This window comes from Antechinus flavipes, chromosome 2 (genome assembly GCF_016432865.1).
Source record: "Antechinus flavipes isolate AdamAnt ecotype Samford, QLD, Australia chromosome 2, AdamAnt_v2, whole genome shotgun sequence".
NCBI classification, from domain to species: Eukaryota; Metazoa; Chordata; class Mammalia; order Dasyuromorphia; family Dasyuridae; genus Antechinus; species Antechinus flavipes.
The window spans coordinates 456,634,463-456,662,229 of record NC_067399.1 but is presented as its reverse complement, the minus strand read 5'-3'; the positions used below and the strand labels follow the sequence as shown (position 1 = coordinate 456,662,229).

The 27,767-nt window shown below is 34.0% G+C and overlaps 1 protein-coding gene across 1 annotated transcript in view; it reads left to right on the top strand.

Moving 5' to 3' along the window:
• ASTN2 (astrotactin 2) overlaps positions 1 to 27,767 on the top strand; it is a 1,134,072-nt gene that overhangs the window by 1,087,152 nt on the left and 19,153 nt on the right. The window contains exons 21-22 of the mRNA XM_051979519.1: positions 15,842 to 15,942; positions 16,940 to 17,123. Of these exons, the coding sequence (XP_051835479.1) occupies positions 15,842 to 15,942; positions 16,940 to 17,123 (285 nt within the window). The remainder of the gene's footprint in view (positions 1 to 15,841; positions 15,943 to 16,939; positions 17,124 to 27,767) is intronic.

Genomic DNA, 27,767 nt, shown 5'->3' with positions numbered 1-27,767 from the left:
ACTCTATGAATTAGTGAGCATTGATTAAGCACTTATTATATATCAAGCATTGTTCTAGGCACCAAGGAAACAAACACAAAAATGAAATAGTCCTTGCCCTCAAGAAACTTAATCAGGCTAGACAACAAATGCACATTTAAGTATTTCAAGGAAGTAAGTGAGGCTAGAAACAAACAAACAAAACCCAGAGGTGAGTGGGAAGTACATTACAGGGAATGTTGAGGTAAGGGAGATGGAGGATGAAACTTGGAGTATCCTGCATAAGGAAAAGCAAAGGCTAGTTTGATTAAATTGTAGTGATTGAGAAGGGTACAATGTAGAATAAGGCCAGAAAGAGAGATTGAGAACAGGTTGTGAAGGTTTCAAAGTCAAATGAAAGAACGTATATCTGATTCTAGGTCCATAGAGAATTAGCTATTGGAGTTTATTGAGTAGAGGACGTCACATAGAACTATAATTTAGGAGAATCACTTTGCTAACTCTGTTGGAAGATGGATTGGAATGGAGAGATTCTTGGGACAGGGAAATTTATTAAAAGTTTATTTAAAGAGAGTAGTTTAGAAGTATTAAGGACCTGAACTACAATTGCAAATCTGTGAACAGAGAGAAGGGAATAGATTTGAGAAATGTTGGAGAGAGAAAAACAACAAGATTTAGAAATTCATTGTATCCGTAGGGAAAGTATGCATGAGATGGTGAGAGCATATCACCAAGCTACAAACCCAGATAACTGGAAGGATTGTGTACTCATCAATATAAAAAGGGAAATTTGACTGAGAAATGAGATTTGGAGGAAAGATGTTAAGCCTCTCATCTTCCATATCTGCCTTTGTAAAATGGGAGTAATACACCTCTTATCTGCAAATCAGATGATAATATGAATTGTGGAACCTTCCCTATAATGTGAAGGTTTTTGGAAATTCAACATCATTAGCCCCTGTTAGCATGTAACCTTAATATGAAGGCTTACTATTGATATGGTGCTTTTAAGGTTCAATATTTCATGTATACATTTCTCACTTAAGCATAATGACAATCTTATGAGAGAGATAACACACATCATGATCTTTGTTTTCCAAGTTAGGAAAGGAGGCTCAAATAACCAAATAATAGATTAAACTGATACTATGTGTTAGGCACTGTGCTAGGAATTAGGGAAGGAAGTACAAAGAATGAAACAATTCCTCTATATGCAAGGAAATTTTAGGAAGGAAGGTCCTAGAACTTGAAAGGAACAAAAATTGCAAAGGAAATTCTTGAGCCTTGTCTTTGAAAGAAGAGAGGGATTCTATGAGGCAAAATTAAGGAGGGAGTGTTCCAGGAATAAGGAGCAGCCAGTATAAAGTTATTGAGATAAGAAATGAAGTATCATGTGTGAGGAACAAAGAGAAATCCAATTTGACTGGCTCACAAAAGGAGAATGATGTAAAATGAGGCAGGAAAGATTAACTAGAATGAGAATCCTTTTTTCCTTTTTTAAATTAAAACTTTATTTACAAAACATATGCATGGGTAATTTTTTAACACTGACCCTTGGAAAACTTTGTGTTTCAAATTTCCCTCTCTTTCCCCTCCCCCCCTTCCCTAGATGGCAGGTAATCCAATATATTTTATATATGTTAAATCAAATATACATATACATATTTATATAATACATATTATATAACATATATGTAATAGACACTATATTATAATTACATATAATATGTAAATATTATGTAGCTATATAATATGTAGTATATGTATTTATATATAATTGTATATAATACATGTAATATATAACACATAAATATATGCATATTTATACAGTTATCTTGCACAAGAAAAATTGCATCAAGAAGAAAAAAACTGAGAAAGAAAACAAAATGCAAACAAACAACAACAGAAAGAGTGAAAATGTTATGTTGTACTCCACACTCAGTTCTCTCTCTGGGTGTAGATGGCTCTCTCATCACAAGATTATTGGAACTGATCTGAATTACTCATTGTTGGAAAGAGCCACATTCATCAGAATTAATCATCTTATAATCTTTTTGTTGCCATATAGATATCACTGTATATGGCAACAAAAAGATTATAAGATGATTAATAGTTGAGTTGAAGTGAGCAGAAACAGGAGAACATTGTAAGACAGGGCAATGGTCAGCTATGATGGACTTAGTTCTTCACAGCAATGTAGGGATCTAAGACAATTCCAAGGGACTTGTGGTGGAAAATGCTGACCATAACAGAGAAAGAACTATGGAATCTGAATGCAGATCAATGCATACTGTTTTTTCACTTTTCTTTTTCTTTTTTCTTTCTTGGGGTTTCTCCCTTTTGTTTTAAATCTTCTTTTACAACATGTAATGTAATTATACTTACTTCAGAAATAAATGGAATTTACCTATTTCATTGAATGCCCATCTTCTTCCCTAGAAGAAAATGCTCATTTTAGCAGAGTAATTTATTCTTGGTTGCATTCCAAGTTCCTTCACCTTTCAGAATATCAGATTCCAGGTCCTTGATCCTTTAATGTGGAAGTGGCTAGATCCTGAGCAATCATTATTGTGGCTCCTCAGTATTTGAATTGTTTTTTTTTTTTTTTTTTCTGGCTGCTTGTAATATTTTTGTCTTGGTCCAATAGTTCTGAAATTTAGCACAGTATTCCTTGGAGTTTTAATTTTGGGATCTCAGGAGGTGTTTGGTGAATTCTTTCAATAGCTATTTGACCTTCTGATTCTATGACATCTGGGCAATTCTCTTTGATGATTTCCTGAAAAAGAGTGTCTGGGCTCTTTTTTTCATTTTGGTTTTCAGAGAGTCCAATAATCCTTAGGTTATCTCTCCTAGATCTATTTTCCAGGTCTGTTGTTTGTTCAAGAGGTATTTAACATTTTTTCTATCTTTTCAATTTTGGGGGTTTGCTTGACTGATTCTTGATGTCTCATCGAGTCATTCATTTCCATTTGTTCAGTTCTGATTTTTAATGAATTATTTTCTTCATTTACTTTTTTTTTAAACTTTTTTAATATTTATCCAATTAAATTTTTTAATGAGTTGTTTTGTTCTATGGAATTTCTTTCCATTTCACAAATCTTTTTTTTTTTTTTTAAAGGAGTTATTTTCTTTTTTTCAATTCACAAATTCTGTTTTCCTGGGAGTTCTTCATCTTTTCCAATTCACAAATTCTGTTTTTCAGGAAGTTGTTTTATTTTTCCACTCTATCTTGTAATGAGTTATCTACCTTTTCCAGACCCTCTTGCAAAGCTTTCCTTTCCTTTCCCCATTCTTCTTCTAGTTTCCTTTTTAAGATCATTTTTAATTTCTTCTAGGAGAGCCTTGTGTGGTGGGGACCGGATCATATCCACTTTTGGGGCTTCATCTGGAGACAATCTGCTTTTAGTCTCCTCAGGGTTTGAAATCTGTTCTCTTTCACTATAGAAGCTATCTATACTTAGAGCTCATTTTGTCTTTTTACTTATTTAAAAAAAAAAAAAAGTTGGGGTCTGCTTTTAGGTAAAAGATGTTCCAAGCTTCCTCTACAGATACCTGGAAGCAGAGATGGCTGCACAGAGATTATGTTGAGTCATTCCCAGTGCTGAGTAGGTGTGGCCAGGTCCTGTGAGACTCCAGGTTTTGGGGTTCACTCTTTACCTTTTATGTTTATGTTAGATGTTTTACAACTTCTCTGGTGATCTTTTGGCTTGCAACCAGGGCAGAGTAGTCAACACCGTGGTAGAGTCCTCCCTGTAGATTTTCTACAGCACAGAGACTACCCCCCACCTTTGTCTGCTCAGCATGTGCTGGCCTCTGTGCTCTGCCCCTCTGTCTGCACCTATCCTCCTCCCGTACCAGTACAATCGAAATAGACCTTTTCTGGTGATCTTTGGAATTATCTTCTGCTGGTAATTTGATGTACTGCCAATATTCATGAATTTTGTCAGTCTAGCACTATTTCAAAGGCTGAATTTCATAATTTATATGAGAATAGTAGGAGAGCTCAGAAAGAAGTGTGTGTCCTCTCTACCATCTTGGCTCTGCCTCTATTTGCAATTACATTATATAAAATATGTTTAATATGATTGTATGAGCATAACATGTTAGATTATTGACTGTTTTGGGGAGGGAGAAAAAAATGGAGCCCAAAATCTTACAAAGATGTAATTGAAAAAATAATAAATAGAAAAAGTAGAAAAAACAAATAGAAAAAAATAAGTTAAAAAACTGAACACAAGATTTTAAAAATGTTTGAATCAATGAGGTGAGAGCACTAAAAGGAAAGCAATTGGAAAAGAAAGGAGAAATATGAAAGCAAGAGTTAGAATTGGAATAAAAAACTTGGCACAAGAGGTACAAAACTTTGCCCAAGCAACTAACTCCCTGAAAATTAGAATGGATTAAATAGACAATGACTCCATCAAACAATAAGAAAATGTCAGATAAAGTAAAAAAAAAAGGAAGAAAAAATTTTAAAGTATTTAATAGCAAAAATGACTTACCTGGAAACATTGATTGAGGAGGGGAAAAAATTCAAAATCATTAGGATACTTGAAAGCCATGACAAAAACAAACAAACAAAAAATGAAAATGGTAGCTGGGTGGAGGAACAGACACCATATTTGTAGAAATTTTAAAAGAAAATTTCCCAGATCTCTGTGAACCCAGGGACAAACTGGAAATAGAATTTGTTGGTCACCTGAAAGAAATCCCAAGTTGAAAATTATCAGGAAAGTTATAGTCAAAATGCAGAGCTTCCTTATTAAGGAAAAATACCATAAGCAGTAAGAATGAAAGAATTCAAGTACCAAGGAATACAATCACAGCTTCTATTATAAAGCAGAAAAATTGGAATATAATATTCTAGAAAATCAAGGTTAGTGGTTTACAGCTAATAATAACTTAACTATCAGAAAAACAAGTATAATGTTATGGAGTGGAAAGGTGTGAAGACTGGACCTTTAACAAAATAAAGGACATATTACTAATGAAAAGACCAAAAACTGAGCAGAAATGTTGAAAATCAAACACAAGAATTAAGAGAAACCTGAAAAGGTAAATATAAATGTTGATAAAGAACTAAGATCATTTTAACATGGGGATATGAAAATGTTCCCCCAAGTGTTGGAATCCTTACAAACTGCTAACTAATTAGAGTTGATCTAATCTTACAAGAAGATGTTTTGGGCAGAACCTGAAACGAGGTACTAAGTAGGACTAATTAATACAAGGCTTGTGTTTACACCTTTACTCATTGGAGTTCACAAGTATGCCAGCTTCACAAAGTAAACTTTGTACCTTTATGAGTTCACACCTCCCTTGAAGCTCTTTGGGCCAGAGAGCACTATGGGAGAAAACCCATAATCCCTCTCTCTCGTATCCCACAATTCCTCCCTCTTGGATAAAAGAAACAGACAGAGGCTCTCGGTCAGATTTCACCGGAATGACATGAAGAGTGGAGCTGGCTGGAGGTTGAAGAAAGCAGAGGCAGAGGCAGAAGGACCAGACCTTTGGATTTGGTCACATTCGGAGAGAGCTCTTGGAACCAAGCAGAGAGATAGGCCTCTAAGCTAACCGGGCTATATTGGAGATAATAAAAGATCTGAACTTTTATCACCTGGCTGCGTTTTGAGAAGAAAAAGCTCACCACACCCAAGCTCTATAATTATCAAGGGATATTGAGGAAATCTAGATAGAAAGCTTTTGAATCATTCTTTTGCCTTTTTTTTTCTTTTTGCAAGACAAGTCAGCTTAAATAACTTGCCCAGGGTCACACAGTTAATGAGTGTCAAGAGTCTGAGGGAGGATTTGAACTTGGGTTCTCTTGATTCCAGAGCCAGTACTCTATCCACTGAGCCACTAGCTGCCCCTCTGTCATATCTTGGTAATCCTTTAAAAAAGAATGGAAGAGGAAAGACAAGAAGATACTCCAAAGAGGAACAGAAGGGAAGAAAAGTTAGAGAAAATTACCTGACACAGTTAGGATATGCAAGTAGAAGTTTTTACAAATATGGAGAAAGTAGTATGGGGTATCTGAATTGATCAAAGAAGAAAAGAGCAGATATACACCCAAATAGATATAGAACTACATTGTACTCAACTAGGAAACAGAAGGGAGAAAAGAAAAGAAGGAATTACAGAGAAGATAGGTTAAGGGAGAGGTTATTTCTAAGCAAAATAAGTTCTAATTAAGAATGCACAAAAATATTTAAAACTCTTTTTGAAGTATAAAGCAATTAGAATCTAAGGAAACACCTTTCACTGAAAAATGGCTACATGAACTGTGAAATAGATATGATCAAATGCTGTTGTGCTGTTTTTTAAAAAAAGGAATAATTTCAGAGAAATGGGGGAATTTGGAATAATTAGTGAAATAATTAGAACTAGAACAGTTTATTCAATAATAACAATACTGTAAAGATAATTAAATTTGAAAGAATTGGGAACTCTGATCGGTCTAATGACCAACCAGAGGACTAATGCTACCTACCTCCTGATAGAGAGCTGAGACATTTGTAATAGAATGAGACACACGTGCACGTGCGCGCGCATACACACACACACACACACACACACACACACACACACACACACTATTATTTTCTTTTAAAAATTTCTAATCTAGAAATTTATTTTGCCTAACTGTATATATTTTTAATAGGGATTTTGTTTTTCTCTCATTCTTAATCTGAAGTGGGCAGTATGACAGGAAAGATGACTAAATGAAAAAATTACCTGAAAAGGATTTTTTTTTAAAGTACATACAACTTGATATCAGAGAATCTGGATTCAAATCCTAGCTCAGACTGCGATTGTATGCAAGTCAACTTGCCCACTCACTCTGTGTCCTCTTCTGAAAAATGGTGACAGTAATGCTTCCCTTACCTCTCTACAACATTGGGTAATTGAATATATCAAATGCAATGATGTATGAAGCATTTTGTAAACCTTAAAGTACTGTATGAAAGTGAATTATTGTTGCTGTTACATTACAACACATATACACACATACACACAAATCCAACCTTCTTTACCATGAACAGATGCACTCAGGAGATGTAATTCCAAGACAACCTGCAGTAAATATAATCCAAAGGAAAGAAAACAAACTAACAAAAAACTGTGTACACATTTTCACATGCTCCCTAATCTCCAATTTTATCCTATTGTTCATATGTAGAGAACTCACATGTTTCTAAACATAAATATATCAATGGTATACACACTGACTGACTCCAGCTGCACTGCTGTCTTGTTGAGGGATAGGATTATGCTTGATTCATTTTCATATCTTCCATAATGCTATGTGTGCCATAGGTGCTCAGTAAATATTGATTGTATGCTTATGAATTTTATAGATGGACCTCAGTATGTGCAATGTTTCTGAAGAGCTTTATGTGAATCAAATATCTTTATTGTGAATGTTTCATGGGATACTGTAACTGAAAAAAAAAAAAACACTTTGGAGTTGCTTTTTGTAAAATGACAAGTCAATTTACAAAGCCAAACACAATGAATTTGTTTTGCACATCAAGATTTGTATACATGGGATTTGCTGAATAATAGAAATACCATATATAGAAAGTTACATATTTCAATGCTTCCCCATATATCATTATACTTGATATCATAATAACTCTGTACAGATGATGGTATGAGAGTTATTAATCCCAAGAGGAGACTAACTGACTTAAGGAGGATCCTATATCTAATGTCAGGGAGGAACCTGGACTGGAAGAATCCAAGTTATCAGAGTAGTATACTGGAGATAGTATTGCATAGAAACTCTGTTCTCATCCTGTCTCTGCTATCTTCTTCCTGTGCCATCTTGTGTAAATCACTTAACTCCTCTGGGCCACAGTTTCCTTATCCCTAAAATGGGTTAGGGACTATAATAGAGGTATCAAACATGCTTGTGCAATGTGCTGAAATTAAATCTCATCAAGAAAGATTTAACAATATAAATAAAAATAGAAAAAAAATATAGATTATGCTAATATTGGTTTGTTTTTAAGTCAACATACAGCCTTCAGGGATCCTTATGCTTAATTATGTTTAGGGGTTTAGTGTATCCTCCTCTTTTCAATTTGAGTTTGACACAACTGGACTAGACAACCTCTTTGTTCCTTTCCAGCTAAATCTATGATCATGTAGCTATTTGCAATTACTAGCTGCATAATAATGATGACATGAATAATTCAGGTTTATGTAGTATGTTGAAGTTTAAGGAGCAAACAATTCCATTTCATAGGGGTATAGTGAAGACACTGAGGTCACCCCAGATAGTGAGAGGCAGAAATGGGATTTGAATTCAGTCCTTCTGGTTCCAAGATCATTTTTCTTTCCATATACTTTTCTAATATAGCTTATATACTATAGTTATATACAAACACAGATGTCTTGGTACCATTATAGACAGATTTGCAGATAGCCTGAAGTTTTCTTTCCAGCATTAAAAGCTATCTGAGAGACATCTCATTTATTTATGAAACATAATTCACTCCCTATTAGGAGAATACTTCACTTTTTTTCTGTTTTTTTATTTTTATTTTTTTACTATTATTATAGCTTTTTATTTACAAGATATATGCATGGGTAATTTTTCAGCATTGATAATTGCAAAATCTTTTGTTCCAATTTTTCCCCTTCTTCTTCCCACTCTTCCCCCAGATGACAAATAGACCAATACATGTTAAATATGTTAAAGTATATGTTAAATACAATATATGTATACATATCCATACAGTTATTTTGCTGCACAAGAAGAATTGAACTTTGAAATAGTGTACAATTAACCTGTGAAGGAAATAAAAAATGCAAATGGACAAAAACAGAGGGATTGGAAATGCTGTGTAGTGGTTCACACTCATTTACCAGAGTTCTTTCACTGAGTACAGCTGGTTCTATTCATTATTGAACAAATGGAACAGATTTGGTTCATCTTATTGTTGAAGAGAGCCACGTCCATCAGAATTGACCATCATATAGTATTGTTGTTGAAGTATATAATGATCTCCTGGTCCTGCTCATTTCACTAAGCATCAGTTCATGTAAGTCTCTCCAGGCCTTTCTGAAATCATCCTCCTGGTCATTTCTTACAGAACAATAATATTCCATAATATTCATATACCACAACTTATTCAGCCATTCTCCACCTGATGGACATCTACTCAGTTTCCAGTTTTGGGCCACTACAAAGAGGACTGCAACAAACATTTTTGCACAGACAGGTCCCTTTCCCTTCTTTAAGATCTCTTTGGGATATAAGCCCAGTAGTAACACTGCTGGATCAAAGGGTATGCACAGTATGATAATTTTTTGAGCATAGTTCCAAATCGCTCTCCAGAATGGCTGGATGGAATACATCACTTTTTAAGTGCTTATTGAGCTCTATCCTGGACCTGAAGTTAGAGACAATGACTTCCCCCAAATGAATACCTTATTCTTTCATAGTACATTCATGTACCTTAAAAAAAAACATTCTAAAATGGTCCTTATATCTTTACCCAGTGGGGAAGTTGTAGAAATGTCAGTACTAATAAGAAGAGAAAAATGAAAGCTTTCTCATAAAATCTAGAACATGTAGAGATTCTTTAACAATAGTGTTGAGGCTCTCTGTAGTTCAGACCTCCATGTCTTGATTCAGTTCATCCAGTTCAAACTTCAGTTATTTCCACCAGCTCTTCTTTATCAATAATCTTTTTTTTCTATTTCCTCATTCCTTCCCCTTGAAGGTTCTTATTTCTCCTCCAAAAAGCCAAGTCTAACTGCTCGATCATCAGTACTGTCTTGACTTAGTCTACAACAAACATGGCAATATTTTGAGAATGGGGATGAATGCACTTCCCATTGAATTTATCTGCTCAGAACCTCTGACCCATTGGTATGGGACAAATTAAGGTTGTACTTGTGATATGGGGAGAGCATAGTACCAGAACCAATCATCTAAAAGGAATAATTGTGTTGTCATTTTAAAATTTTTATTTAATATTTTAGATTTCCTAATTACATGTAAAAAATTTTTAAGATGATTTTTTCTAATCTTCAGTTCCAAATTCTTTGTCCTTTCATCTCTCCCCATCCCACTGAGAATGCATTCTATTTGACATAGGATATACATTTATAGTCACATAAAACACATTTCCATGTAAGTCATTCTATGAAAGAAAACACAAAGGAAAACAAAACCAAGAAAAATAAAGTAAAGAAAAAGCATATTTTATTGTCATTCAAGTTCTACCAGTTCTTTCTCAGGAAATGGACAACACTTTTCATATAAGTTACATAGAATTGTCTTAGATTACTGTATTGCTGAAAATATGTAAGTTATTCATAGTATATCATCAAATAATATTGTTTCTACTGTGTACAAGATTCTTCTGCTTCGGCGTATATCATATCAATTCATATAAGTCTCTTCATGTCTTTCTGAAAACATCCTGCTCATGATTTCTTAAAGTACAATAGTATTCCATCGCAATCTATACAACTTGTTTAACCATCTTCCAGTTGATGGATGTCCTCTCAATTTCTAATTTGTTGTCATCAATAAAAAGAGATGATTATATATTGTATATGTATATATTTACAAATAAGTCCTTTTCCTTTTTTATTTTTTATCTCTTTGGGATATAAACTGAGTAGTGCTATTTTTGATCAAATGGTATATGTGATTTTTTATAACCCTTTGGACATAGTTCCAAATTCCTCTCCAGAATAGAATACAACTTCAACAATAGTACATTGGTGTTTCAATTTTCCTATATCTTCTCCAACATTTGTCATTTTCCTGTTCTTTCATATTAGCCAATATGACAGGTCTGAAATGGTAGGTTAGAATTGTTTTAATTTGCATTTCTCTCATCAGTTGTGATTTAGACCATTTAAAAAAATATGACTATAAATAGCTTTGATAACTTCGTTTTAAAATTGCCTGTCCATACCCTTCAAAGATTTATCTGTTGAGGAATAGCACTTATTTCTATAAATTTGACTCACTTTTCTATTTTTGAGAAATGAAGTCTTTTTCAAAGAAAATCACTGTAATTTTTTTCTCCTAAAGTAATGATTAAAAACTATGTATATTGTTCCAGCCTATTTTTCCTCTGTTTATCCTACTCTATCTTTCATTTTACCATGTCCACTCTCAAAAGTGTTTTGCTTCTGACTTTTACCTCCCTCAAACTATGTCTTCTTCTATCAGCTCCTCTCTTCCCCATCCATCTTTTTCTCTATTCCTACTTTCCTGTAGGGTAAGATAGATTTCTAAATTGAGAACATGTATTATTCCCTCTTTGAGGCAATTCAGATGGAAGTAAGGTTCATATGCTTCCCTCCCTACTTCTCCCATTTTTCTTCTACTGTAAAATCTATTTTAGGGTTCTTTTATATCAGATAATTTATCCCATTCTACTTATCCCTTTCCCCTTCTTCCAGTGCAATCTTCTTACTCATCTTTTGATTCTATTTTTAAGATGATCATTATATTCAACTCAATCTCAGCTTTCAGCTTATACATAGTCCTTCTAACTGTCTTATAATGAGAAAGTTTTAAAGAGTTATAAATATCATGTTTGCATGTAAGAATATAAACAGTTCAGTAATTTATGACTTTTTCTTTCCTGTCTACCTTTTTAAGCTTTGACATTTTGTATTGGAAAGTCAAATTTTCTGTTTGGCTCTGGAATGTTTGAAAGTTATTTATTTCATTGAATGTCCATTTTCCCCCTGAAGAATTATGCTCAGTTTTGCTGGGTAGGTGATTCTTTATTGTAATTCTAATTCTTTTGCCCACTGGCATATTCCAAATTCCCTGATTCTTCAAAGTAGAAGCTGCTAATTCTTGTGTTATCCTAACTCTATCCCCACAATATTGGAATTGTTTCTTTTTTTATACTTGTACTATTTTCTCCTTGATCTGTAAGATGTGAAATTTGACTATACTATTCCCAGCAGTTTTCATTTTGGTATTTCTTTCATAAGGTAAACAGTGAATTCTTTCAATTTTCATTTTATCCTCTGGTTCTAAAGTATCAGGGTGATTTTTCTTGATAACTTCTTGAAAGATGGTGTATAGACTCTTTTAAAAATCATAATTTTCAGATAGTCCAATAATTTTAAACTATCTCTTCTGGATCTATTTTCTAAGTCAGTTTTTTTCCCAATGAGATATTTCACATTTTCTTCAAAATTTCCTTCTTTTGATTTTGCTTGATGGTTTCTTGATGTCTCGTAAAATCATTACCTTTCATTTGTCCAATTCAAAATTTTAAGGACTTATTTTATTCCATGAGCTTTAGCTTTTGTATCTCCTTTTTCATTTAGCAGTTCTAATTTTTAAGGAGATTTTTTTCTTTACTGAAGTTTTATTTATCTTCCTCTCCTCCCCCAATTTGGCCAATTCTTCTTTTCAAGGTATAATTGTCTTCACTGGATTTTTGTGCCTCTTTTATTATTTAGCCTATTATATCTTTTAAGGTGTTATTTTCTTCAAGAGTTTTTTGTGTGCCTCCTTTACTGAGCTGTTAACTCTTTTTTTCTTGATTTTCTTGAGTCACTCTCATTTCTTTCTCAATTTTTCTTTTATCTATCTTACTTGATTTTAAAAATACTTTTTGAGGAAAAATGCTTTTGATACCTCTGCTTTAATAGCTACAGTAACAAGACCTCAGTATCTCACAAGACATTTATTCCATTGTCAGCAGACAGCTCTGGGTTTTTTGTTTGTTTATTTTTAAGAAGTTCTTTCATATGCCTAGTTAAAATGAGCTTCAATGTTACTTCCATCTGTTGAAAAAAACAAAACAGTTTTATTTATTTAATAAGCATGGGCACTTGCCCCATGCATGATATTATGCTATGAGGTTGAGGCTGTCAAAAAAGAGATAATTTTGCTTTTAAGAAATGTGCGATCTTCTTGTGAAGATATAGTATACACATTTTGTTAAAATTAGGGTAACATGATAGTTGTCATGAGACATTTAAGAGGAAATGTTACTTATTCAGGCAGTGTAATATAATGAGAAGATGATTAGTTTGACACTCTGTGGATTTCAAGTCTCCCTCTGCCTTTGAGTTTTTTTGTTGTTTTGTTTTGTTTTTGTTTTTGTTTTTGTTTTTTATACCTTGGGCTAGGTAATGAATCTGCCTGAGCTCCAACTTTTTGTGCTACAAAATGAGGAAGTAGGATTGGATGACCTCTGAGATATTTTATTCTGGTCCCAAATCTTATGTTTTAAAGCATTAAATTGGTTGTATAAGCACTAAATGGTCTCATTTCAACTAAGGAAATGAGCAGTTAGAAAAGGATGTAAGATTTTCAGAGAAAGGCAACCAGGATTATAAGGAGACTACAAAGTACCCTATACTAGGAAGAGATGAAAGCTCAAAGAACATTTGGCCTGCCAAAGAAATGATTTGAGAGAACTATGAGCAATATGAAACATGTCTTTAAGTATCTGAAGGTCTGGTATGTAGAAGAGATAATGGATTTGTTCTCTTTGGTCCTATATGTATGAACTAGGTGTAATGGACAAAAGCTTGACAGGGATATTTTATCTCAATTGAAGAAAATAAAATTTCCTAAAAATCAAAGCTTCCCCAAGGTAAAGTAGGTTACCTTGAAAGAGAGTGAGTTGCATATCTCTTGAGGACCTCATGAAGAGGACTAACTCTTATCAATGAACAAATATTTACTAAGCATCCACTGTATACTTGATTCTGTTCTAAGCTAGTAGGGATACAAATCCAAAAAAAAATGAAATGACCTCTCCTTTTAAGGGATTTCCATTTTAATGGAGAAGACAAATACATCAGAAGAAGCTTAGATATTATAAATCAGAAATGTTAAAGAGGGGGAATTTCCTCAGGCAGGGATTGAATTATGACATCTAAGCTGAACTTCCTCAGGCAGGGATTGAATTATGACATCTAAGCTTCTTTCCATCAGTTAGATTTGATGAGTATATGAATGATATAATCAGCTCAGTGGATAGAGTGCTGACTCTGGAACAGGAAGACCTACATTCAAATCTGGCCTCAAACACTTATCAACTGTGTGTACCTAGGCAAGTCACTTAAACTCTGTTTGCTTTAATCCACCTTTCCAGTATCTTTGCCAAGAAAATCCATGGACAGTATGGTCCATAGAGTTACAAAGAGTCAAGCATGGTTGAACAACTGAACAATAAAAACGATAATGGATAATGTTGCACTTTGGCTAAGTTTTCAAGAATATAGATGAGAAGCTTTCATTAGGGAGCTGTAGACAGGGTAACTTTTTTTTTTTTTTTAAGACAAATGCTGACAAATTCTGAGCTTAATGATACTAATCTAGTTGGAAAATATTATGGGAAATGGAGGTAGGTAAAGTAGGTTTGGGAGAAAAAAGGAGTGGAAAAAGTATTTGTTGAATACTTACTATGTGACAGGTATCATGCTAGATGTTTTACAAAAATTATCTGATTTGATCCCCACAACAATCTTGGGAGTAGGTGTTATTATTATGCCCATTTTATAGTTTAGGAAATGGTGGGAAAGTTTGAATAACTTATCTCCAAGGTCATATAGCCAGTGAGTATTAGAAACTGAATTTGAATTCAGATATTTCTGACTCCAGGTCAAACCCTCTGCAAATGCATTTCCTAACTGCCCCCAGATTATGAAGGGCTTTGAAGGTGAAAATAAGAAGTTAAGACACAAAAAGTTATTAGGAAGCCCTTGCAAGATTTTCAACATGGTAATTTTGTTGTGTGATTATTTTTTGCTTGTTCATTTTTTTTTCTCCAGATTGATTTAAAAAGGCAAAGATCAAAATTAAAATGATAATACTTTAGGGAATCAGTTTCATTCAACTTAATTTGACAAAAAAAGCATTATGTTCAAGATTCTCAAAATATCATGACAAAAATGAAACAGTTCCTGTCCTTAAAGAGTTTACATTCTAATGGGGGTTACTATGCAGAAAAAGACAGTAATTGTAAAAGGAGAGGGTGTATTAGTAATGAGGATCAGGAGTTTGTGTAGTAAGCAACACTTGACCTATACTTTGAAAGAAGCTAAGGATTCTGAGAGATAGAGGTTAGAGGAGATAAATTCCTAGACATGAGAGGCCACTTGTTCAAAAGCTCAAATACTGAATGTCATATTTCATGGAACAGCAAGTAAGCCAGCATCAATGCAACATAGAGTGTAAGAAGGGAAATAACATGATTTCAGATTGAGAGGATAAGGCGGGAAGCCAAATTGTAGAGAACTCTAAATGGTATGCATTTTGTCCTAGAAGGAAAAGAAATAATTATAAAATTTTAAGAAATTACATGATCAGATATGTTTTACAATACCAGTTTCTTTGTAGATGTTGGATGGAGGTGATGGAAACTAGAAACCAGGCACCCCATGAGGAAACTATTATAGTAGTCCAGGCAAGACTGATGAGGGTCTGAATTAGCATAGAAGTTGTTTAAGTGGAGAGATAGAGCTAGATTTAAGATACCATGATTATTAATTTGGTGAGTATTAGCCACTGAGAGGGAGATTGAGGGAGCAAGAAGAAACAAAGAAGATTGCAAGATTGTAAACCCAAGGAAGGCAGTGCCATAGAAAAAAATGAGGGAGTTGGGGGAATGCATGAATTTTCACAGAAAGATGACTTTTCTTTTGGATATGAGTTTGAAATGCCTATGGAAACTCCAGATGAAGATATCTAGCAGACATTTGGTTGGTGAAATTAGAGTTCAGAAGAATAATCCAAATTAGAGATGTAGATTTGGAATAGTCTATGACAAACTTTTTTTTCCCTCATGTCATCTAGAGTGTAGATAATAAGTAAATCACAGCTAACTTATACCTGGTTTTCTTTTAGGTTTACTCTCTATGCTGTGGATACAAGAGGCCGACATTCAGAGCTGAGCACTGTTACATTGAGGACAGCTTGCCCTCTGGTAGATGACAACAAAGCTGAGGGTATGTTCTGGGCTAAACATCAGTTTCTTGAAAACATATGTACTCAATGATTTCATTTTTTTCCTTCTTCAAAGGACTCACTTCATGGTTTGAGAAGAGAAAAATGAATAGAAAGCAAGGAGGATGAACAGGAAATATGGTGCAAGACTAGGAGGCTGGAGCTGGAGTCAGGAGTCCTGGTTTCTGACATTCATATTATAAGCAAATCATTCCTTCTTTACTACTATTCATTATTTCATTCTTTTTTATTTATATCCCTAGTACTTAACATAGGACCAAGCATGTGGTGGATACTTAGTATTATATTAGCTTTAGTTTTCTATAAAATTAGCATAATAATAGCAACTGTATCTTTCTATCTTACAGAATTGTGAGACGTAAATGAGATATCTTGAGTATTTGACAAACACCACCACATAACCCAGATCTTACTTGGGCAGATCACCCATCTTAGGTTGATGTTTTGTTGAGTTTGTTGTTCAGTAATGTTCACGTCTACATGACCCCATTTGGGGTTTTCTTGGCAAAGATACTGGAGTGATTGACCATTTAATTTTCCAATTCATTTAACAGATGAGGAAATTGAGGCAAACAGGGGTAAGTGATTTGCTCACTGTCACACAGCTAGGAAATGTCTGAGGCCAGATTTGAACTTAGAAAGAGAAGTCTTCCTGACTTGAAGTCTAGCACTCTAACCATTGCACCATCTTGCTGCCCCTTAAGTGGGGCACCAGTATATATACATCTGATTTACCTAGAATATTCAGCCACTGACAATTTTCCAAATATCTAATTGTAACCTTTACATCGACATTGGTCAAAATTATTCAATAATGGATACTTTGCTTTACCAAAAGTGTAGTTTATTTACTTAAATCCATCTAATCACCTAGATTTTGGAGAACTATATTCACTGTTATTTCTTTTAAGAAATGTTCTGTTCAGCTCCATTTCCCATACTTCCCTTATAAATCTACCTGTTTTGCCTTCTTTTCAGAGATAGCTGACAAAATCTACAACCTCTACAATGGCTACACCAGTGGCAAAGAGCAACAAACAGCTTACAACACCCTGATGGAAGTGTCAGCCTCCATGCTTTTTCGTGTCCAGCATCACTACAATTCTCATTATGAGAAGTTTGGGGACTTTGTCTGGCGGAGTGAAGATGAGCTGGGACCCAGGTAGGGGTGGGAGACAACTCTACTTTTTAGCACAAGACCCTTCAGCTAAGAACCTGACAGTACTTTCTAGAAGGAATTTGAATAGCATCTTATATTTTCAAATGACAAAAAGTGATTATATCTCAATTATTTTAACTAAAAAGGGGAAAAGGGGCAGGAACATGAGAGCACGGCCTAATGGATACGATTTTGTCAAGATGGGGCATAGTAGACCTCATTCCTAACCTAGCTGCCACATTGATACAGGAGATAGCTCCTCTAAATATCGGAGCTTGGGGAATAGAGTTTGAGCTAGACAAATTATCTGACTTTCTGTTAGCTCTCCCTGCATATCACCTTTATATCTAATGCTGATCCCCAATCCTAACTGGAATTAATATTCCTTTTTTTTTAGTTCAAATCTGGCCTCAGACATTTACTAGCTGGGTGGCCCTGTTTGCCTCAGTTTCCTCATCTGTAAACTAAGGAAATGGCAAACAAGTCCAGGATCTTTGCCAAGAAAACCCCAAATGAGGCTATGAAGAGTCAGGCATGACTGAAAAAACAATTTAATAATAACTCATAAGAGACCTGAAGCTCTGGTCTTGTACTTTGTTTTCCCATTTTGCTCAGTTCCTGAGATTTTTGGCTCTCTGAAGGCTACCTGGCACCATTCCAGCTTGGCTTTTAATCTCTTATTTCCTCCCTCCAATTCTTCTATTTCTTAATTAGTCAAAACAGTAATCTCTACTACTAGGGACACAGTATGCTGTAGGAGAAATAGTACTGAATTTGGAGAAAGACAACTTGAATTTGAATGCTACCTCTGCTACTCATTCCTCGAAATGACTTTGGGCATACTACTTTACCACTCTAGGCTTAATTTCTTCCTTTATAAAACAACAGCTCTCTAAATTTACTTCTAGTGTTAAATCTCATGAATTGCTGGAGATGGGCATTTTTTTCACCTGCATGTTTGTCTAATCATCTAATATTATTGACCCTTCCCCTGGTAAAAAGGCAAGAAATAAAGATAAATAGGAAATTCGAGAATAATCCTCTATTATACTTAACATAAATTCAAACTGGTTATTTGTTAATGTAACAACTTTTGGTTTGATTACAGACTTTTCATGGCCATTAATAAATAAACTGTTTGGTTCTCACAAACGTATGTGAATTTCCCATACTTACTCAACCAGGTGCTAAGAGTTGTGATTAAGACATAGAACTAATCCAAAGCTTTGGGAATTGATGTGTACATAAATTTGTTAGTTTAAAAATATTTGTTGACTTGAGTTTGCTGATAATTCCATACTGCAGATGGTGAAGATGACAAAATACTCTTTAACTAATTGGAATCTTTAAAACAACTTTGAAAAATAGGCCAATGTTTATAACTTCATTTTTAAATTGAGAGAATTCAGTTCACTTCACTTCAAAACATACTTATTATATGTCTACTTACATGCCAGGCATTATACTAAGCACCAGAGATGCAAAGGCAAAACAAAATCCATTCTGTATGGATAGGGAGAAAAGAGGGAGAAGAGGAGACAAATAAACACCAATAAGTGAATGCGAAACTATCCTAGAGTAAATCTAAAGTAACTGCAGAAAGATCGACAAGCCACTAATGGGAGAATCAGGAAGAGCCCATGTAGGTGATACTACTTACTGAGTCACTGACTTAGTTATTCTAGAAACTAAGAAACTTTTTAAAACAAAAGTGTTTTAAAGATTGAGTCTCCTCATCTCAATCAGATTAGAAGTATAGGGGCTACTCAAAAGATCATGTCAGTATAAATCAGGATGGCAGTTTGATCTCTTGTTCTTGCCAGAGACTTTTTGCCTTTCCTTAAGCAATCTTTTGCCCTCTCTCCCATTCCCATCCCTTGTTATGGATGTATCATAATAATGCTGAACTTAGCATAAATAACTAACCAGCATAGCCTACAGAACCCTTGAGCTCAAGAAGTCCATTGGCCTCAACCTACCCTGTAGCAGGGATCATAGGCATGTGTAACCGTACCAAATTCCATGTATTCTTACAGCAACCTTTTAATTACCTACTATTATGTGTTAAACACTGATCATACAAGAATGAATGATATTGTCTCTGCCCTAAAAAACCTTGAAGCATAAAGGTAAAACCAAATCCCAATAGTACCCAGAGCCCCAGTCCTTATCTTAGCCCACAACAGCACCCTATCAAATGACTATTTATCCAAGTTATTAATGTTTGGAACGAAGCAGAAATATGCAGTCAGATCTAGGATAAATTGTGAGGAAGATAACTTTTGTCTTTAGTGTGTCCCCTTCTAGGGTTCCCCCTCCCACTTCCAAGTCAGTGATTTCTTATCCCCTAGGTCTTTTCAATCATGGAAGAGAACATCTGACAAACGCATTCAGTTTGAGTTTATATACTCTAAATATGATATCCCTCCCAAGACGTGAAAAGTCAGTCCTCAAGGAAAGTATAGTACCTATTCAGTGCCTAAAAGGAAGGAATGGTTAAAGGTGAAATTTCAGGCATCAGTGAGAATCTACTTTGAGATGCATGTGCATGTGTATGCTCATGCACATAAACACACACACACACACACACACACACACACACACACACACAGAAGTAGGAGAGAGGGAAGTAGAATCTTCAAATCTTGGTGCAAGCTACTATACACACTGCATTGTAGGAGATAGTCCCTATTCTTGTTAGACAGTTCTATTATAAGTTCTAGGATCATATGATTTGTCTTGGAGAATATCTCTTCCAATCCTCTAATCCTACAGTGAGAAAGTAAAATCAAAAGTCCAAAGTTAAGTGTTCTATTCAAAATCATTGATTGATTAGTGGTAAATGCTATCCCAGGTGTGGTCTTATATTTACCTCATAGAATTGATAAGGACTTTAGCTCCCTAAAAGGCAAAAAACTGGAACTCAGTCTAACATTATAAACCTCTCCTTTCATAGTCTGTTTTATCAGTATATTGAGTCTTGGACTGTATTTTTCCCTTCACATGAAAGGGAGGTTCACTGTGAGAAAGGCAGTGAGAAAGGCCATCATATATGCAGATAGACAGACCAGTAGATAAAAACACTCAATGTGAATCATCAAACCCATCACCTTAGACTTATCGAGGAAAAAAAAAAAAAACATTGCTTTTACTATGTTTTCCCACATTGCTCATTGGGTACTCAGCAAAAGGTTTCCTCAAAGTTAAACCAGGGATCCATTCTTGACTCCAGCTTTACAACTTGTGAGAACAATTTATGACCTTCCAGGACATAAATTTTTGTTTGCTTGGGACTGGCTCTCCCACAGAGGAAACTCAAGTTGTAGCTACTTTGATAACTTGTTAACCTCCAGCCATAAGTTAGTGTCTTGCTCTCTACCCCACCCCCATCACTATGGCTTCCTCCTCTTTAACCATCTTTTGTTTGTCAGCCTTTTGGCTTCTCTTGTCTCTTAGTTCTTCATTGTCTATCATTAGATATTGACAGTAGAGATAGGTTTCTGACAATTTCCAAAAGATATTGCAGAAAGAGTGAGTTAGGTTATATATAGAAGAAATGTCCTCTCAAATTGGATTATAGATTTAGATCTGGAAATCATCTTAAAAGGCCATTTAGTTCAACCCATTCATTTTATATATGATAAAACTGAGGTTTAATGACTTGCCCAGGATCACACTTCACATCAGAGGTTTGATTTGAATCCTTAACTCACTATCCACTGTTATATTAAGGACAATAGATAGATAGATAGATAGATAGATAGATAGATAGATAGATGGATGGATAGATAGATAGATAAAGACTCTTAAGTACATTAAAACTATAGATTGAACTGAAAAGAATCTCATAACTTGGAACATAGAATATCAGATCCAGAAGCGTCTCAGAAAATGGAAAATTAGAGTCAAAAGTCACAGAGAATAAAAAATATCAGAACACAATAAATCAGAAAGAAATCTTAGAAATCATTTAGTCTAATCACTCATTAATGATAAAGATGAAGACACTGAAGCCTGGAAAGGGATAATAACTTGCTTTTCTCAACTAGCCTGGGCTGAGTGTTCTGACTACCCATTTAATGCTTTTTCTATTATAGTATAATAGAGACTGATAGGAAATTACCTTAGAGATTCAGATTGATTCCCTCTCAGTAGTTATTACTAAATATGTGTTATGTGCCAGTATCTTTTATAGGCTATGAATCATGGGATACACAATAAAATAAATAGTAAAGTCACATATCTATAGCAGTTAGGGCAAAAAGGAAACAAAGACTTGGACATGAATGAAAATGACTAAATTGCATAGCACTTACTAGTTTATAAAGTACTTTCTTCAAGTCCTTTGAAGTAGGTAATGGAAGTATCATTGTTTACATTTTATAGATGGGGAAAATGAGAATAAGTTAACATGCATTTATTAAGCATTTACTATATGCCAATCACTGTATTAGATACCAAGGAGACAAAGAAAGGCAAAAGACAGTTTCATGTTCTTCAAGAGCTCACAGCCAAGGCATCAAATAATTTGCCCAGCATTACAAAACAAATAAGTTGTAGAGCTGGGGCACAAACCCAGGAAAGTCCAATCACCCTCTTACACATTTTGTATACAAGGTGCTTTTAGTTTGTCCACAAACATCTTAAATAATTAAGTGATTCTTATACCGTTCTAAAATATCTGATTTAAACCAAATATATTCCCCTCATCCCCAATCTTACCCCTCTCCTACCTTCTGCTGGGGCTGGGCCAATTGTAAAACAATATGAATTCAAGGATTGTTTTCTGACCTAGGACCATATTGATCTATGAAGGTCTTCTAGGTGATTCATAATCTTATGAAAAATTAATTTCTATGTTATAAAAATAGCTCCTAGCCTAAATCAACCAGTAAGCATTTATTTAGCACTTATAGTTTAGTTCCTATTATTAAGCTGATTAAGTATCTTTCTTTAAAAGTCTTAAGGAAATGCTTTGAACCCTGAGAAGTTAAGTGACTTGACAATTCACACAGTCATTGCATAGAAGATATAGGACTAAAATTCAGATCCTCCAAAATTCAAGATCAGCTCTCTGTTCCCTATATTTCTATCTGCCTTAGAAGGAAGAATTTCCTTATTTTGATTTCTCTATAACAAGGAAATCATAGGTTCAAACATATACATGCACATGCACATACACATATAGATAATAAAAGTAATATCTATGTGCTTACTATTGTGGGGGAACAGAAAAAAGACAATTTAGAAGCATGTCATACCTTTCTTCCTCTTCTTAAAGGATGTAAGTACTAGGGTTTAGTGGCATCCTCTAAGAGTCCCTAGCTTACTTCAAAGTCATCTAAAGAAGTGCTTCCTACACTAGAACTTTCCTGATTCCCTTAGCTACTAGCACAGTGCTTTCCATTGAAATTGCCTTGCACTGACTCTATATTTTTATATTTATTTATATGTAGACAGGTTTCTCACAATGAATATAAGCTCCCAGAAAGCATTTTGCCTTTCTTTTTTTCTTTTTGCCTCTCTTGTACCTATCATAGTGTCTGTCATATAAAAGATGCTTAATAAATGATTGTTGAAACATTCATTGTTTAGGCAATGTCAAATGTGGTACAAAGTGAGGTAGCTAAAACCCAAAGTCTATACTCATAGGATCATAGGTCTTAGATCTAAAAGGGGTATCAGTAATGATCTAGCCCAATCCCTTCTTTTTTCCCTTAACAAATGAGGAGATTGAGACCCAGAGAAATGAAATTATTTGCCTAAGATAATGCACAGCTAGGATGTGAAAATAGGTTTTCCTCAGGAATCCCAAAGGCACTCTTTACACTTTACCATTTAGCCTTTAAAATTAGACTAAGAATAAGTAGTGTATTTTATAGTGGTCATCTAAGACACAAGATTGCCTCAAAGAGAATGCTTTGTGTGCTTGTGTCAGAAGTTGTGGGATCTTGAAAGCTCCACGTATCCGGTCCCAGTCATATCACATGACAGCTCACATAGTAAGATAATGTCAGATAAAGGTCTAGAAACCAGTTCATGTTCCATTATGCTCATCCTGTCTGGTCCCATGTGTGAAAAATAAGGAATAAAGTTGAAAAGACAAAGCAGAACCTAAACAAAAAAAGTCTCAAAGGCCAACACTGAAGAGTTAGTAAACTGATGAGAAAGGTAATCAGGGAACCAAATAGGGAAAGAAGTTCAAGAAGATTAACTTGTAGCCTACACAATATACATTAGAGGATAAAGAGCTAGAGGCAAAAGGATGAGGCAAGATGTTGTTATAGAAATCTCTCATTTGAGATTATGAAGGCTCATATTAGGGAAGGTTGTGGGAAGGAAGTCAAAAAATAAATTGCAAAATGGAGAATGATGAAAACTTTGTTTTGGTCAAGCTATAGGAAATAAAGAGAAAGGAATTAAAAAGAATTCCAAGATTTCTAGGCTGAGAAACTGAGAATATGGTTATGCCTCTGATAAAAATAGAAAAGTTAGGAAGGAGAAAGAAAGCAGTTGGTTTTAGGGAAAGGTACGACAAATAGAGGTTTAGATAAATTGAATATGAGAGGGTATCTAAGTCTAAACTTTTAGAAATAAAGGTCTAAAGATCAAGGGTAGAGGTGGAGATTTAATAGTTATCTGCAAAGAAGTACAGATAAAACCATAAGAATGTATGAACTCACCATGGGCTTGCATATGAATCATTTCTGTTTCGTTTCAGTGCCAGGCACTGTGCCAATCACCGGAGATATGAGAAAAAACAAAGATAGCACAAGCTAATGAGAGAGACAACATGTAAACAATTATGTACAAACAAGAGAGATGCAGGATCAATTGGCGATAGAACTGATAGAAAGTACTAGAATTAAGGGGGATTAGAAAAAAGCTTCTTGTAGAAGATGGGACCTTAGCTGGGACCTGTAAGAAGCCAGGAAGTGGAGTTGAAGAGAGAACACTGAAAGCATGAGGTACACCCAATAAAAATGCCCAGAATCAGGAGATAAAACAAAGTGATCAGTGTCATTGGGTAACAAAGTACATGAAGAAAGGTTGGAATATAAGGTGTAAGAAGGCTGGGGAGAAATGTGAGATGCAAGATTGTGGAGAAAAGCCAAGAAGTTGCTTGAGCTCTCTCCTGTTTCCCTTCAGAAAGAGCATTAATTCAAGGCTCTAAAAGAATTTTGGAGCTGGCAGAATTCACAAAAAGATGCAATGAAACAATTTTCCAGAAAGCAAGTGACCTAACCCCAGTGCAAAAAGCTTAAGACAGTTAACCCTCTGCCCCAGGAGTAGAACTCAATTTTTAAAATGAACATAAAACAAACAAACAAAAAAGAGCCCTTACCATGGAAAGCAACTATGCTTACAGGAAAGATCAAAATACAAACTCAGAAGAGCTCAACAATGTCAAAATGCCTACATGTAAAGCCTCAAAGAGAAGTATGAATTGGGCTCAAGCTCTAAAAGTCTTCTTGAAATATCTCAAAAAGGATTTTAAAAATCAAGAAAGAGAGGTAGAAGAATGAGTTATGCAAGAGAATTATGAGAAAAAGAATCAACAATTTAGAAAAGTACAAAAATGATCAAAGAAAACAACTTAAAAAATAAAATTGGTCAAATAATAAAAGATACAAAAGCTAGCTAACTGCTTAAAAATTAGAATTGAGTAAATGAAAGCTAATGGATCTATAAGACATCAAGAATCAGTCATACAAAATCAAAAGAATGAAAAAAAGAGAAGAAAATATAAAAGTATTTTATTGAAAATATAACTGATTTTAAAAATAGATACAGGAAAGACAATTAAAGGATAATTAAGAAAAAAGCCTAGACAGCATCTTTCAAGAAATTATCAAGGAAAACTTCACTGATATCCTAGAATCAGAAAGTAAAATGCCCATTGAAGGAGTTTACTGATGACCTCTTGAAAAAGATACCAAAATAAAACTCAAAGGAATGTTAAAACCAAATTTCAGAACTATCATGTTAAAGAGAAAACATTACCACCAGCCAAAAATATCCAATTCAAATATCAAGAAGCCACAGTGATGATTATACAAAATTCAGTAGCATCTATATAAAGAATTTCAGGGTTTGGAATATGATATTCCAGAGGCAAAGGAACCTGGATTACAGTGAAGAATCAACTATCCAGCAAAATTGAGCATGATCTTTCAGGAACGAAGATGGATATTCAATGAAATAAGGTACTTATAAACTTTCCTGATGAAAACATTGAAGCATAACAAAACATTTAATTTTCTAATACAAGACCGAAGAGAAACATAAAAAGGTAAAAAAAAAAGGAGAAGAAAAAACCAACAACATGGCATTCAATAAGGTTAAACTGTTTACATCCCTCTATGAGAAAATGATACTTATAACTATTAAGAACTGCATTTCTATTAGGCCAGTAAAAAGGAGTATACTTAGAGAGTGTGGATGTAGCTTGGCTTTGATGTGATTATTTTAAAAATACGGGGTGAAAAAAAGATTGAATCATGAAAAGAGGAAAGGATGGAACAGAAAGGGATAAATTATGTCATATAAAAATATGTCATATATAGAGACTTATGACATTCGAGGGAAAAAAGGAAAGATGTGGACATTGTTTGAACCTTACTCTCATTGGATTTGGCTAAAGGGAAGATAATTTACACAATCTAATTGGGTAAAGAAATCTGTCTTACTCTTTAAGAAAGTAGGAAGGGAAGAGAAAAAGAATAAAGGGGGGGGGTGGTGGCTAATAGAAGAAAGGACAGATTGAAGGAGGCACTGGTTAAAAACAAAATACTGGTGGGGAAGGACAGGGTGAAAGGAAAGAGGGTGAAAAATATAAACAGGGGAAAAGTAGGATTGAAGAAAATATGCAGTTCATAATCATAACTGTGAATGTGAATGGAATAAACTCTTCCATAAAATAAAACTGAATAGCAGGGTAAATTAAAAATTAGCATCCTATAATATGTTGCTACAAATAACATATTTGAAATGGAGAGACACACACAAAATAAATATAAAGGGCTGGAGGAGAATATATTTTGCCTCAGCTAAAGTAAAGAAAAAGCAGGGGTAGCAATCTTGATCTCAGACAAAGCAAAAGCAGAAAAAAAGTAGATTTGATTAAAAGAGGCAAGGAAGGAAATTGTATATTGCTAAATATATGTGTGTGTATATATATACACATATACATATATATGTGTGTGTGTATGTGTACCATAGAAAATGAAATAACTTAGTACCAAATATATATGCACCAAATGGTATAGCATTCAAATTCTTAGAGGAAAAGTTGAGTTACAGAAAGAAATAAGAGAGCAAAACTATACTAGTAGGAGGCTGTAACCTCCCCCTTTCAGAACTAGATAAATATAATACAAAACAAACAATTTAAAAGTTAATTTGGTGAACAGAATTTTAGAGAAGTTAGATATAATAGGCCTCTGGAGAAAACTGAAAGGGGATAGAAAGTAATATACCTTTTTTCTAAGTGATACCTGCACAAAAATTGAACACATATTAGGACATAAAAGCCTCACAATCAAACATAGAAAGGCAGAAATATTAAATACATCATTTTTAGGTCACAATGCAATAAATATTACATGTAATAAAGGGCCATAAAAAGCTATATTAAAAATTCATTCAAAATTAAATAACCTAATTCTAAAGAATGAATCAAACGAGAGAGTATAGAAATATTTCATTTTCATAAAAGAGAATAACCATGAGACAATAGATTAAAATTTATTGAATGCAATCAAAGTAGTACTAGGGAAATTTTTATATCTCTAAATACTTACATAAATAAAATAGGAAAAGAGCAGATCAATAGATTCTGCATGCAATTAAAAATAGAAAAAGAACAAATTAAAAATCTCCAGTTAAACACCAAATTCGAAATTCTGAAATTCAAAGGATAAATTAATAAAACTGAAGTAAGAAAATTATTGAACTAATAAATAGGAAAAAACAATAAAAATATAAATCTTTGGTTTAATTTTAATTAAAAAAAGAAAGGAGAAAACAAAATTATCAGTATCAAAAATGAAATAGGCAAATTCGCCACTAATGAAGAGGAAATTAAAACAATAATTAGAAACTATTTCACCCAATTGTTTGGCAATAAACTTGATAATCTAAGTGAAATGGGTGGATAGTTACAAAAAATATAAATTGTCCAGATTAACATAAAGAAATATTTAAATAACCCCATTTTAGAAAAAGACATTCAACAAGCCATCAATGAACTCCCTAAGAAAAAAATCTTCAGAGCCAGATAAGATTTACAAACAAATTTTACCAAACATTCAATGAACACATAATTCAACTATCATATAAACTGTTTGCAAAAAATAGGTGGAGTCCTACCAAATTCTTTTTATGATGAAAATATGATGCTAATACCTAAACTAGGAAAAAACAAGCAGAGTAAGAAAATTATAGACTAATTTCCTTAATGAATATTGATACAAAAATTTTAAATAAAATATAAGCAAAGAGGTTGTGGAAATTTATCATGAGTTCAATATACTGTGGATCAGGTGGGATTTTCTACCAGGATTTCAAGGTTGCTTCTATCTTACAAAGATAATTAGTATTTGATCTCAACAATAACAAAACCAAAAGAGATGCTGAAAAAACTTT